Source organism: Manacus vitellinus, unplaced genomic scaffold, assembly GCF_001715985.3.
Source record: "Manacus vitellinus isolate BGI_N305 unplaced genomic scaffold, ASM171598v3 scaffold_1_pilon, whole genome shotgun sequence".
Taxonomy (NCBI): domain Eukaryota; kingdom Metazoa; phylum Chordata; class Aves; order Passeriformes; family Pipridae; genus Manacus; species Manacus vitellinus.
The window spans coordinates 51,875,932-51,891,347 of record NW_021939396.1 but is presented as its reverse complement, the minus strand read 5'-3'; the positions used below and the strand labels follow the sequence as shown (position 1 = coordinate 51,891,347).

The 15,416-nt window shown below is 39.2% G+C and overlaps 1 protein-coding gene across 1 annotated transcript in view; it reads left to right on the top strand.

Annotated features, from left to right (window-relative positions):
• The window catches only part of PIEZO2 (piezo type mechanosensitive ion channel component 2), a 296,094-nt gene that overhangs the window by 203,906 nt on the left and 76,772 nt on the right, over positions 1-15,416 (top strand). Inside the window, exons 14-19 of the mRNA XM_029959391.1 lie at positions 1,784-2,020; positions 7,080-7,203; positions 8,779-9,029; positions 9,708-9,856; positions 10,539-10,712; positions 13,308-13,349. Coding sequence (XP_029815251.1) covers positions 1,784-2,020; positions 7,080-7,203; positions 8,779-9,029; positions 9,708-9,856; positions 10,539-10,712; positions 13,308-13,349 — 977 coding nt within the window. The remainder of the gene's footprint in view (positions 1-1,783; positions 2,021-7,079; positions 7,204-8,778; positions 9,030-9,707; positions 9,857-10,538; positions 10,713-13,307; positions 13,350-15,416) is intronic.

Here is a 15,416-nt window from a genome sequence, read left to right as displayed (position 1 = left end):
CCCATTTTAAGTTATTAATGCATAATTTCCAAACCTGTTATAGACCTATAAATAGGGCAACACGTGGCATTCTGGTTAAAATATCACATATCCAGGACTGGGAGGCCCAGTCTTTGTTGTCTGTCTGAATGTCAGAAAACCACAGGTGCTCAGTTTTCTGTTGATTGTCAACCTTCTGCACAATCAGGTTTGTCATGTGTTTGCACCACTCAGAAATTTTCCTACAAAATTGAAGTATTTCATGCTGTTATAGAAAATTTTAAAAATATAGTTCCTTTTTCAGGTTGATGTATGCATCCAATTACTCTCTGAGAAGAAAAGATCTGTAAAGCCTGGTTTCTTGTACTGACACAAAAAGTTCTCAAGAAAAATACAGTTTCGTGCCAAGCCAGATTTTCTTCTTTTTTTGGTTATGGCCCTTCTTTCTTTTTCATGTTGCTGCTTGCTTTTAGACCTCCTTGATGCAAATACTTTAAGCTTCATTATACCAAGTTTTCTGCATAATGGTTAGATCTCTCTCTATATTCCCAATGCAAGCTTTGCTTTTACTGTTTTGGAAAAGTTTCAACTATGATGAAATTAACCATAAAGCTTCTTGGCCCGAATTTGCATTAAAAATGGTAAAACAAATCAGCTTGACTGCCTCTTGTTTGTATAAAGTTTCAAACTTTATTTGCTGTCTTTTAGCAAAAAAGTTTCTCCTTTAAATAAGGCAGGCTCCCTGTGCAAAATATGGATCTGGATTGATGCATTCTGAGACATTAGCAAGTAGTTCTCATACTGACAGAGTGACTTCTTTCCTAGTATTTTAAACTCATAGATTATAGAATGGTTTGTATTGAAAGGTATCTTAAAAATCACCTAGTTCTAACCCACTACCTTGGACACCTTCTACTAGACCAGGTCTGCATTTTCTTTTTAATTAATATGAAAGGAGAAGATATATTTGAAGGGCTTTCTTTTAGTTTAATACTGAGACACTGCTAGCTGTTTTCTTCATTATATATTCCTCTATGACCCAAATTAAATTATGAATTTGTATATAGTGTGCTCTGATGCAAATCCATGTATACTATAGCTGAAGACAGCTCATTGTAAGCTATTTTCTTATATGAGGACAGAGAAGTAGCATATTGATGTTTTTCACATACCCTTAAAAGACATCATTTCCTGGGGTCCTGAGCTAGAAATATTCTTAATGTTTAATAATTTTTTTATTTAAATCGAAAAGGAATATAAAATTCTTTATTGACAGTTATTCCACAGTTATACCAGCATGTATACATCTGAATTTAGTCATAAATCAATAACACAATGTAGATTAAAAACACTTGAAACCCAAATCCTTTCCTCAAGTTTTCAGTAACTGAATTCTGGAAGCTATAGAACACATTTTTTAGTTGTACATATTTCAGGTAATCTACCATGGTTACTGTAGACTAAATGTTCTTCAGATTAGGTGGGTGCACACCATAGCTTTCCATTTTAAACTGATTCCACAAAAGCTAGAACAGCATGGAGTTACTGCAGTTTTGTAAATCTGTCGAAGGCCTTGAATGTAGTACCTGTTGGTTATGTTTTGCTATTCCTGCTCTGAATTCTTTGCTGTTGTTTCACAAGAATATAGTTTGTGCCCAAACATTAATGCGGGTGAGAGTCTGATAACAATGAAAATATGTGCTGAGTAGAGAAGTGTAAATTAAGTGTAATTGCCAGTGTGCATCTGTGCTTTTCCTGAGTGCATCCGTGGACATTTTTTTCCTCTCTTTCCTCTTTCCACAAGGCATGGAGTATCACGTATCACAGCTGGTTGACTTTTGTGTTACTCATCTGGTCTTGCACACTGTGGATGATTCGGGACCGAAGGAAATATGCCATGATCAGTTCACCATTCATGGTTTTTTATGGAAATTTATTGCTAATATTACAGTATATATGGAGTATTGAGCTGAAGAATGATGAGCTTCCTCAAGTATCTGGTTTTTTAAAAAGAAAGGAACCTGGGGAGCTGGCGTCAAAGGTAGGTGTTACAAACAGCTGCGATTTATTTATGAAATCACAGAATACATTGTGATAAAAAATGTGGATCTCTTGGCATTTCTTTAAGAGTGAATCCACAGTTTTCAGTGTAACCACTTCCCATAGCATTCTAAAATAAAGACTAAGTCATTAAAAAAATAGTGTTCAGAAAACTGTTTCTTGCTTCTTAACCTAATACGAGAGAAAATGTTTCAGACATCTTTTAGATTTTCATGATAATTCTGCGCAGATTACTTAGTGGATGGAAATCACTCACTTGTTTGGTTTTATAAACTGAATTCAAAGCTAGATGTGATTTGATTTTCTAGATTAATACCCTTGGGATGTCAGACCTGTCTCTGACTACGACGGCAACTGGAACTGTGGTGTCATTACGATTACCAATACTGCTCACTCCTTAATGTTTTCTCACAAGCAGCAGCACGTAGCTGTGACTGAGCTTTAATTCTTTATCCTTACACCCGAATCAGCATGAATTGAAATCCGTTTCAGGTCAGAACCAAGAGAGTTTGCTGGCCTCAGGGCATTGTAGATTTTTTTCTTTGATGTCTTGAAAGCACTACAAAATGCATTTTGTTTGGCAAGTTTGCTTCTGGAGAAGGGACTGAGCACAGATAGGAGGTTGTTTCCTAGAGCACCCTAAAGGGACATCTCAGAGGGTGCATCTAGTTGGCACAGCTCCCCTTGCACTAAGCAAATCAATTCCCTTGTGACTCCTAACTACAATTTAAGGTGATTTTGCAAATAATCTTCCTTCTTGGCTGTACCATTTGAATAACCATTTCTGGCTCTTTAATGCATTTGAAAGGTAGTGAGTGCTATATTATTTCTCTTGTAAAGATGGGGATAGTTTAGTAAGAGGGTTAAAGAGAAGTTCTACAGTTTTTCTCAATGACTTTGTAAATCTCTATGGAGTTTTAACTGTCTTAATATGTCAGCTCCTTTGATATTGTTTCTTATTAGCTATATCATCAAATATCTTGTCTGAAAACAGATGGTGTCAAGAAGGAAAACTATTGTGTATGTATGATGATTTGGCCACTTCCTTAAAGCTAATAGATATCTAGTGGGTTTTTTTAGGCTGAATATAATGCACTCCATAACTTTCACGGAATCACAGAATACCTGAGGCCAAAAGAGACTTCTGGAGGTCATCTGGTCCAACTCCCCTACTTAAGCAGTGCCATCTAGACCTGATTGCCCAGGACCACGCCCAGATGGCTTTTGAATATCCCCAAGAACGGAGACTCCACAAAATCCCTGGACAACTTGTGACAGTGCTCAGTCTCCCTTACAGGAAAAAAAGGGTTTGCTCCTGTTCAGAGGGAACATGTTTCAGTTTGTGCCCATTGCCTCTGGTCCCATCACTGGGAACCACTGAAAAGTCTGGCTCCAACCTCTTTCCACCTCCATTCAGATATTTATAGAAATTGGATGAGATTCCCCTTGAGCTTTGTCTTCTTCAGAGTGATCAGTACCACCTCTTTCAGCCTTATCCTCGTAGGAGACATGCTCCTGTCCCTTCATCTTCATGGTATATTCAACTGGATTCTCTCCAGTACAACCTTGCCTCTGTTTTACTTGGAAGCCAGAAAAGAACACAGAACTCGAATTGTGGCCCCACCAGTGCTGAGTAGAGAAGAAGGATCACCTTCCTTGACTTGCTGGCAACACTCCTCATGGATTCCAGGATACCATTACCCTTCTTCGCTGTCAGGGCACATTGCTGGCTCGTGTTCAACTTGTTATCCACCAGGATCCCCAGCCTTTTTCTGCCAAACTACTCCACAGCAGGTTGAACATCAACATGTAATGATCCATGTGCTAGTTCTTCCTCCCCAGGTGCAGGACTTTGGACTTCCCCTTGTTGAATGCCATGATGTTCCTGTTGGCCCCTTTCTGCAGCCTGTTGAGGTCCCTCTGGATGGCAGCACAACCTTCTGGTGTATCAACCACTCCTCCTAGTTTTGTGTTGTCGGCAAACTTTATGAGAGTACTCTCTGCCCCATTATCTGGTTCATAAGCGAAGATGTAGAACAAGACTGGATTGACCTCTGGGGTACATTGCTAATCACTGACCTCCAACTAGACTTTATGCCACTAATCACCACCCTCTGAGCTGAACTGTTCAATCAGTTTTCAGTCCACCTCACTGTCTGCTCATCCAGCCCATACTTCATCAACTTCTCTATGAGGATCTTATGAGAGAGAGTTTCAAAAGCTTGTCTGAAGTCTAAGTAGACAGTATCCACTGTTCTCCTCTCATTTATCAAGTCATTTTATTATAGAAGTTTATGAGGTTGGTCAAGCATGACTTCCCCATGGTGGACCCACTCCGACTATTCCTGATGATTTTCTAGTCCTTCATGTGCCTGAAAATGTTTTCCAGGATTAGCTGCTCCATCACCTTAGAAACACAGAATGGTTTGGGTGAGAAGGGACCTTTAAAGATCATTTAATCCAACATCCTGCCATAGGCAGGGCCATTTTTCACTAGATCAGGTTGCTCAAAACCACATCCTGCCTGACCTCAGAGACCTCCAATGATAGAGCGTCCACAACTTCTCTAGGAAGCCTTTTCCATCTCACTGCTGTCACCTTCCCAGGGATTGAGGTGAGGTTGTCCAGGCTGTATCCTCCATCTTCCCCTTCCTGAAGATGAGAGTGACGCTTACTTTCCTTCAACACTTCTACCAGTCACGACATTTGCTCAAAGATTATTGAGAGTAGCCTCTACAGCGATACCAGTCAGCTCCCTCAGCACTCATGGATACATCCCTTCAGGACCCATGGACTTATGTATGCTCACTTTATTTAAATATTCCCTGATTTGATCCTCTTTCACCAAGCATTCATCTTCCTTTCTTCAGACTTCTCCATGGTCTCCAGGACCTGAGATTCCTTAAGGCCAGTCTTGCTAGCAAAGACTTGAGGCAAAGAAAGCATTTGGTACCTGTGCTTTTTCCACACCCTGTGTCACCAGAACCCCCACCCCATTCAGCAATGGGCCTAGATTTTCCCTAACCTTCCTTTTTCTGCTGGAGTATTTACAGAAGCTCCTCTTGTAGCTCTTGACATCCTTTGCCAGACTCAATTTCCGGCCTTGGCTTTTCTAACCATGTCTTTGCATGCTCGGCCAGTCTCTCTGCATTCCTCCTGGGTTACCTAGTTCATCATCCATCCCCAGACAGAGTTTAAGCATTCCAGCTATGTTGTCATGCAAATCCCAACTCCACCTCTGCGTCTTTCTGGCCTGTGCTTCCTAAAGAGCCTGTAACTTTCTATTGCAGCTATTCAAGCCATCACACCCTGTTTCTGTCATCCCAACAAGATCACAGCCCTGCACAGAGGTCTCTAATTCCCTGTGTTCGTTTCCCATGTTGCATGCATTAGTGTACAGGCACTTCAGAGAGGCACCTGGCATGCTGTTTTCCAAGAAAGGAGCTGGAAGGTTTGACCATAACAGTGTCTCAAAGTAATAGCCTTGCTTATATACAAATACTTGAGGTGACCCTGCATAAGCCCTGTTTTGTTGATTATGTATTTCCTTTTGTTCACATCACCCTAGGCACTCTTTGCTAGCCTCATCCGGTCAGTCCCTCTCAAGGGATCTAGTAACTCTGTACCCCCCTATAATTCCTAGTTTAAAGTCCTTTGAATAAGGATTGAATTTAAATGAAGATTGGATACTCCGTTATGTAGAGTGAAGAATAGGAAGAAGTGTACTATAATTCTTTCTGCAAACTGTGTGCTTTTTTTCCTGGTCTGAAAATGAGAAAAAATGTGTTTGTAAAAGGTGACTAAAAGCATTTCTTTGGTCTGCAACCCTTCAAGACTTTTCTTAGAACCAGCTCTGGCTTTGGAAATGCCAAGTAGAACAGGGAATAAATGTGGCTTGAAGACAGAGCTTGTTCTTCACTGAAGAACTAGTCTATCTTTTACAATATCAAAGGTTTGTGTGCAAAAGCCAGAGCTCCAGGAGGTATCTGGAGAAGCTGTGACAAGTCACACAGGCTGATAATCTGCTACTGTGGCTCAGCATTAGCTGCAGTGTCAATAAAAATAGCTGTTACTGTCCCGGGAGCTCTCCTTTCCCCCAGTGAGAACTTGCATGTTAGAAGAAAAACAGGAGAGTTCTTTACATTAGCTTTGTCATTCTATTGTGTGCAAAGTACTCGGCTCTTACATGCTTCCTATTTGATATTTTTATTCTTCTAGCTAAGTAGTGAAATAAGTCTCCTTCTGCAGCAGGGAAATTAATGGAAACTTAGTAGAAAGCAAACATAAAATCAAGTGTGTGATAGGTATCATGGTGTTCTTTGAATATTTTCATCTCCTGGTATTGCAAGCTGTTGAATTTAGCTTTTTGCAAAACACATAAATGCACTCTTCATTAAAGAGATTTTTGTATTTCTAAGTTATCCTGCTGTTACTGAATTATCAACTCCTGAAGCTCTTAAAAGAATTAAGACCTATTTTAAATCTTGTAACTGCTGCAAATACAAGATGTATTAAGTTGGCTGGGTCTTCTGTAACTGAAAGACATAAAAAAGTTTGATTTTTAAATTAATTGTGCTTAAGCACATGAAGTACCAAACCTCCTAAATCAAAATATTTATGATATACAAAATCATAGTAATGACAATACACTCTTGCATGTGTTTTTTCTCTGAAAAAAAGGTAAAAATGAACAAGAAACAACAAATGGGAATTATACCAATCAATGCATAATGAGAAGATCCTTAAACTTATAAGACGGTCATTAAAAGCTGAATAGAATGAGGTAGAATAGAAACATATAGGTAAATAGCTCTAATAAATGGAAAAGTGCAAAAGAAACAAAGTTGTTTGTAATGCAGGATGTTTCCTGAATTGCTTAACTTGCACGAAGATGCACTTTGACACCAGTGCCATCATTGCCATTTTCTGATAGAGAGAGGAAACAAAGGCATGCAAAATTTATGAAAACCTATGCTGGTGTTAGTAGGACATAGGATGTACAATTAGTCTGTTGGTTTTGTTTTGATTTTTGTTTGCAGATTCTTTTCACAATTACTTTCTGGCTACTGCTTAGGCAACACCTCACTGAACAGAAAGCAATTCGGCTAAAAGAAGCTACTTTATCTGAGGTCAAAGTTGGAAGTGAAGAAAATGAAGAAAAAGGTAAAGCCAGCTCTAATTAAGTCCTTCAGTTGTGATGGAAGTTCCAGTTACTGCATTTCTCTGATACTGAAAGCAATTAGCAAGATACCTGTTATTAGCTAAGAAAGATAGTACAAAATCTACGTGCAGCTATCTCTCTATGTGCAGCTGTTTAAAAATAAAACACTTCTGAATTTTAGAAATTCAGATAAAATGAGAATTTTCTTTACTTTTAGGTAATTAAAATGACTCATCTGAGAAAGATCATGGAACTTTCAAACGATCAGTTTACTGCTGTGTCCCAAACTCGAACCACGAGATTAATTGCCCTAAGAGTTTAACCACAGGAGAAGAGTTTACATAGAAAAAGTCAGTTGTTAAATTCCTTGGAAGTTGTGTTGGTACATAAACACTTATACGGATATAGAAGTTAAACTACAAATTTCAGTGGGAAAAGTAAACATACATTTTTTTCAGTGCAAGCAGTGGTGCAAGCATACCTGAGAGCAAAGTTTACTTCTATAGGTTCAGCTCAGTGGCCTGTTCTTTTTTTTTTCCCTCCTGGACACATATTCACCCAACCCTTCCTTGCCCTCTTCTGTATCTCTGGAAGCTGATCTGAACAAGTTCAATGCACTGAAATGGTAGAAAGTGAGCACTGGAAGCAGTGGTGTAGTTTCCTCTTTAATTACAATACTTGTCCCAGTAAAACATCTGATCAAAGCTGGACACTGCAAGGATTTGCAAGGCAAGATCCTGAGAAGAGGGATGGTGAGTGGGACAAAAGGAGTGGGCAAGCCTTCTGATGGTGAAGTTTCAATATTGTTCTCAATGGGGAAAAAAGCATTACAGCTATGTGCTATGCTTTTGGCAAGCCCTGTTTTCTAGATATTTGCTAATGTACTTGCTGCTGGGGGGACAATTACCCTGCCCTTCACAAACCTCACAATAAATGGGGAATCTTGACCTCTTCATAGGGCAAAAGCATCTTTTATTTTCTGCAATGGCCCAAGTACAGAAGAAGGAGCTGGATAAGTGGTAATTTCTTTGAAAAATAGCAGTGTTAGTGCAGCATTTGTATGTTTTTAAGCTTGCTTGGGTTTACATTAATGTTTTTTCTTGCTTGTGGCTTTTGGAGGTAAAGACCATATTCTCTAAAGGATAAAACTCAAGATGAGAGTGTAAACTCAAGATGAGTGGTTTCTGGTGGTGCTGGTGGTTTCTTTGTTTTCCAGTTTAAAACACTGGTTACTTGAGAGTATAACCATTGCCATGGAAAGTGTTTTGGCTATTATCCATTATATAACCCTTAGGCTCCAATTTTCTGCTACAGCTGCTGGCGTTTTAAGATGAAGTGAAGACGGGTGTCTGGTAAGGACGTACAGCTACGGGCCATATGGCTCCAGGAGCTGGTTGAAGCTCATATGAAGTTAAAACCCTTTTCCTTACTCTGAAGGCATGTTTGATTCAGAATTACAGTCTCTTGTGAATAATTAAGTTTCTGTCTTTTGTGCAGAGATTTTACTTTCCACCCATTTAAATTCTTACTAAAAGTCCCAGAACAGACAGAGGCCAAATATGACTCTGTATTTGCAGAAGAGGAGTTGCAAGAGGGAGAAGTGTCAGAAGAACAGGAGGAGGAGAAGGAAGAGGAAGAGGAGGAAGAAGAGGAGGATGATGAACAGGATATTATGAAAGTCTTGGGGAAGCTGGTGATGGCTATGTTAATCAAGTACTGGATTTACGTCTGTGGGGGCATGTTCTTCTTTGTCAGCTTTGAGGGTACAATTGTCATGTACAAAATCATCTATATGGTACTGTTCCTCTTCTGTGTGGCCCTCTATCAGGTAAGTGAGAACTGTGTTAACTAAATTTTATCCTTGGATACAATAGTTTGTACCTTTAAGTTGGTAATAAAGTAGCTCCAAATAGAATTCATAAACAGCGTGTTTGTTCTTTAGTTAGATACAACAGAACAAAATCATTAGAAGAGGCTAAGACTAATTCTCTTTTAGTTGTTGACCATAGTGACAGGCAAAGCGCACATAAAATAGATACAATGCACACCTCTGCTCTGGCATGCCACTTCACCATGAGCTTTGGAACCTTTGTGGAAAATTCTGGGGCTGTGCAGATCCTACATAGCCATCAGTTTTTGTGACAGTAGGTTCACAGAGTTTCCACAACCCAATGAGTGTGGAGTCCCTTTCCTCCTGGACTTACATCACCTAATTTTGATGAAACTGAGTGACTTAAGCTACCTTTGACCTTTATGTCTGTGGCTTGTGCCCCAACAGACATTTTTACACATAAGTCTTTCCTTGAGTGCATGTACATCAGGAGAAAAAAGATCTATGGCATAGATCTCCAAGATCTATGGCTGCCACTGGGTAAGCATTGTTTACTTCAGGCCATCTAAGAAAAATAGTGTTCTTCATCTTTGTTTGACAATACAACATTGTCAACATTTCTGTCAGTGTCTTTGCCTTCAGCTTGTATCAGCATCTCTAGTGTGTGATTTTCAGGTGCACTATGAATGGTGGAGAAAGATTTTAAAGTACTTTTGGATGTCAGTGGTTGTTTACACGATGTTGGTACTTATCTTCATCTACACATACCAGTTTGAGTCATTCCCTGGGTTGTGGAAGAACATGACAGGCCTGGATGAAGAAAAGTAAGTGGGTTTGAATAATTTTTTTCTTTGGATCTCTGAGTTCACTGTGATGGAAAGGTCTGACAGTAGTCTTCCTTCCAATTGGGGAAAAACATCATGAGACCATTCTCAGGCGTAGGTGACTTCAAGCACTCTGATTGAAGCCGTAGATTTATTGATGTAACAGTAGAGATGAGCAAGATCAAAAGGGGAGCTCAAAGAGTCTTCTCTTCTCCCATCAGCTGCTAAGACCTTGGGATTGCTTCTGTTCCCAATACAGTGCCAATGCCTCTTTTTACAGCTTTGACCATAGGAGCAAGATCCAGGCAAAGATTAAGGGTGCATTTGCAGGATGTTTGGAACTGATGAAGGTGGACCTCCTCTTCTGCTAATAAGGAGGGATGAATTTCTTCATCCTTATGATATGTTGGGCATTTGTCAAGAGGAGCTTGCATGAGAAAGTATATGCAATATGGGTGCAGGACTTTCAATCAGAGAAAACTCACCTGGTTCAAGAGATCTGTGACAGGGTTGGTTCCATTGTAAAACTTGCTGGTTTAGAAGAATTTTACAAACCAAAACCATGTAACAAGTACCAGCCCCTTATTTTCTACTGCAAATGATTTGTAGTAATGTCTCATGACAAGAAGAATTTTTTGGTGTGAAAAGGTGTCTTAGTTGCTTACTTTTTTTTTTTTTCCAGGCTAGAGGACCTTGGCTTAAAACAGTTTTCTGTGGGTGATCTATTCACACGCATCTTTATCCCCACCTCCTTCCTACTGGTGTGTATCTTACACCTTCACTATTTCCACGATCAGTTCCTCCAGCTCACTGATTTAAAAGCTGTAACCAGCAAACAGGACAACACTATTTACAGGTAAAGAAACAAAGTAAATGGAGCTATTGATAATCTGTAGGAAAATGCTGTTTATGACTGTCTTGTAATGCTCACTTTTCAGTAGATGTTATTTGCCTTTGCTATGACTACCTGGCTTAAAAAGAAGGCACTCAGTATCCAGCATTCTGCTACAAACAAAGAATCTGTCTTCCCCAGTTTTCCCCTACACACTGAATTTTTCATTTTGGGGTACATTTTCAAAGGTACTAATGATATTTATCTCATTAGCTTTGACCTTTAATGGGAGTTAGATGCTTAATTATTGTGTGTGCCTTTTTGTAAGTCCTGTCAGTGATAAGAAATATGGGTTTTGATTTGGGTCACTTCAATTTTTCAATGTCCGTTTTGAGGGCCAAATGAAGACTGGGAGATCCTTGGCAAATAACATATTTGCATTGAACAGTGAGACCTTTTTGTAAAATTGAACTTCAGAAATGGAAAAATTCCAAGCTTGTGGTTACTCTTCACAGTCCTAACCTTTGGCTATGCTAGCTCTTTGAGACACAGTGGTTTCGCCCAAAAGTTCATTAGTATTTTTGTCATGAATCTGGGACCTCCCTTTTCCAGTCTTCTATTCTTCCTTAATTTCCTTCATAAAACTGTATCTGGCCTAGGATCCTGCTCCAGGAGTACAAGACAGAGAAATGGTTTTGTAGTACATAGTGTTATAGTGTTATGTTACGCAATGACAGTTACAGTCATTCCTTGAAGAATTTAGACACTGCTTTTAGAATATTTACCTGTCCAATGATAAGTATATCTCAGCTGCACTTCTACGAGTGGCGACTAGCTGCATAATATCACATACACCACAGTGTTGCGGAATAGTGACAGTTTATCTTAACAGAGAATTATGTTCTACATTTTTCAAGATTTACTAAAGCATTTCAGATATTTTTCATGCATTCAATTTGATACGAAGCTGCTTTACAGTGTATGGCACAAATTTGTTTGTGCCATGGGAATAAGCTCTACTTCCACAGAATGCTTCCAGTTTCCGTATTAAATAATTGCTAAAACTAGAACAAATCAAACTTGACAAAATTTTCCAATAAATTTGTGGGTTTTTTTCAGCTTACCTTTTTAAATGACTGTTTGCATAATATCTCTTGCTTTGCTTTTCTTGAATTACTAAATGTGATGGTTTATTCGAGCGCCCTTTTGTAATGGCCTGTGAGCAAACTCTCCTTGATGATGTCAGACTTCTTGTGCAGCAGCAGATATATGTTAACATCTCTGAATTGGCCAAGCCCTGAAACCAGAGCCCAAACATGCACCTGAGCTGAAATGGGGTTTTTCCTGGGCTGAGGCATTCGGGGGAAATGCTTTACAGTTTGCAGTAACTGCGCAAGCTCTCCTGTAGCTCTAACAGTTTGCACTTGCGCTGAGTAACATAGAAACAGTTTCCACCTCCCTTCTAGTGTGATCCAATAGGCACAAAATTGGAAAAAAAAATCAAAACTAAGCACTTGTAGGATTTTGATGGGTTCATAGTACAGTATACTTTTCCTGTCTTGAAAATCTTTCTATTATACATGAAAGATACCAAAATATTATACAGCTTTTCAAATGTTGGCTTGAAGAGGATACTGTGACTAAAGTCACATCATTCGCAAAGGATGGAACCACTGATAGCAAAGACACAAAATGTTTTAGATGTGTTGAGAGTAAGAATTTTTGCAAAGAGTAAGTAGCCTTGAGATACCATCCTGAAAGTAAACTGCTTTTATGCTGCATCTTTTGCGACAAAAAATTTTAGATAAAGAAACTGATTTGAGTAAGAAGACAGAACTCAATCGTTTTAATAGTGAACTTCTTAAAAGAATCCCAGCAGGTGAGAGCTGCTCATGAAAGTAGTAAAGAAAGCAGGTGCAGTTCCTCCACCTGCCTCCGAATTGCCATGTGTGATTATGAGTCCTATTAAAATTGCTGAGAATGTTCATTTGTGAAAATATTGCTTCACATGAGTAAAGTTTGCAGAGTGAGTTCCAGAGTAAGGCACTGCCTGTTGCAAATAGGTGACACTGGCAGAGAGAGGCACTTCTCACTATTTATAAAGGTGTTAGAACTGAATGTCTCAGTTTTACATCTGCAAGAAAAAGAAAAATCCTGATTAGGACTTTCCAACCACATTTCCTTGCTGTACCATGAATCATGATACGGCAGAGATAAAGTCTGTGAGTTATATATTTTCTATGATACGATGCTCTGCCATAATTACCTTTAAATAATTTCTTAAAAAAAAAAAAGGCAAAAACATATTTTAAAAAATGTGGACATTCTAAGGCTTACTTGAAGTAAAGCAGTAAAGGCTGTTCTCACATTTGGGGGACTATGAATTACCTGTAGTTCTGACTGAAGTTGCATACCACGTGTTTTAGAGTTGCATTTATAAGCTTCCTAGACTTTTTGCTGCGTGGGGTATATTAAGCTTTCAGATTGTGTTTTGTTATGGCAATGTGTCACAACACACTGGTAGACAAGAAAGTGCATTCATTCCAATGTAACAGTTTTCTTTTCTCTCTCTAATTCATTTCCCATTTTCATCTTGTTCTTTCATCTCCCACCTCATAGCCATGCCAAAGTCAATGGCCGTGTATATCTAATAATTAATAGGTGGGTACTTCAATTCTTCCTTTCCTTTAAAACAGATATACCTTAAGTTTTTTGTTACTTTTTAAATGCCTTAAAACAAAGTGTATTCTTGCTGTGCAGTACTGGGAAGTAAGCAGGGAGATAACATTGTTCAGGTATTGTAATTTCCTAAAGCTGGTGAAGCAGTGGATACATCTCTCCTGCATATTTATACGTTGTTTTTTTCCTCAGCTGGGAATTCTCTTAAAGTTTGCCCATGCCTCAATACAGGAATAATTGGTGCTATTTGTAATTGGCTGCAGACAATAGACTTGGTTGAGGAGGCTCGTTTATCTACCCTTTGTTTGTGCATGGAAAGATGCATGCCTGCATGTGCATATGTACACATAGATACAGAGACACACATCCCTGTATTCCTCACAAGCACACAAGAAAGGGAATTTGAGGGCCAGGTCAGTTAAATGTGTGGTATGCATTATGGGTTTGTATAGACTGAAATTCCAGAAGCAGAAATGGCACACTGAAACCACTGCATGCTAAGGCTGTTAATTCATGGGCTGAGTTTGGTGCTGCAGGATCCAAGGCAGAAAAATCCATATTGCCGTCAACCCTTTAAAAATGGTATCTTCAGAACAGTTCCATAAACTAGATTTCTTTCAAAATATTTGACTGGAATAAATGTGGGCTTTTGTTTAATCATCCCCAAGAATAGAAGGACTTCTGAGTTTGTTGTCACTACTGAAATATAAACAGGAAAGCCAAGAAAGTCCCTTGTTTAGATATTTGTGACTACCTGCTCTAACAAGAAGTTAATTTATGTCTCATGTTCATGCTCCTTCTTCAAATGTCATCACATAGTTTGGGTCAAGGTTCTCAAAAGTTCACGAGAGCTGGAAATCTGGTCTGTAGGAAGCCCATATTTAAGGGAGCAGTGAGGGTGATCACCTTGGTAAGGGCAGGCAAGCTGGGAGCCAAGGGGCATGGCCAGGAGGCAAGGCTGGCTTCTCACCCATGGGGAATCAGGAACATGAACCAGCAGCTGAGGGTGAGGGTCACATCCAGAGTTGGTAACATGGGTCAGCCACATTCTGGTGAGGTCCCAGTGAGTCCATAGAGATAAGCTAGATTTGGAGTGAAGGCAGGGTGTCAGTCTGCATGTCAGGCTTAGGGCTAGGGAGGCATGGGAGCAGGTTCAGACACAGCTTTGATGCAGTCACAATAGAGGGGTGCCTCAGCATGAAAGCAGCTCCTAATGAAAGGAGAGGCTTCCTAGTCTGTCCACATACTGCAACATGGCTTGGATTCAGGCAGCAAATCCCCTGAAAGGCCCATAAAGGCCAGTAGAGGTACGGCACTGTGTGCTCAGTTTGAGTCTTGCAGACCAAATATTCAGGAGATGGGTAACTGGTGTTCTGCAGAGTGGAAAGCTTTCTGTTAAGGCTTTGCATGAAAGATACTTGAGAATTTCTTTGAGCCAGAAAGTTTCAAGCAATTCATAAACTGCAAAAAATTATCAAAGACAAAAGATACTTCATAATGCATTCAGTTAATTAATCTTCTACTCTAGAAAATTACAAATACATGAAAGTACTAGGAATCCAGCAAGGATCTGTGGCACATTCCTGATTTTAGTGCCACTGAAATTGCTTTTTGCTGAAAACTATATCTACTAGTATACTTTTAAATATTGATGCCCTATTTAATGAATTAAATTCATTAAATTCATCAGTGGCTGTACCATAAAGGCTTGTTATCTGCATTGTTATTGTGGTCTTCCTAAGTATCAGATGTAATACCTTTATGTTATTTTGGATAATTTCTCATCAGCATGTGTCTTCCAACAATGAAGTCATATCTGACTAGCTGTGAAGCTTTTATGATTAGCTTGTCTTAAAAATTCTGAACTAGTGCAGTTTTTATATCTTAATACCTCAGTGTTGTCTGTAACAATATAATGTGATCTTGTAGTGAAAAAAAAAAATTAAAAGAAGAAAACCAACCCTAGCAATACATAAGGAAGTTTTGGAAGAAGGATTCCAAGCAGACTAACTTTCTGAACAGTGGGCAGGGCTTTTCATCTAGTCTTGC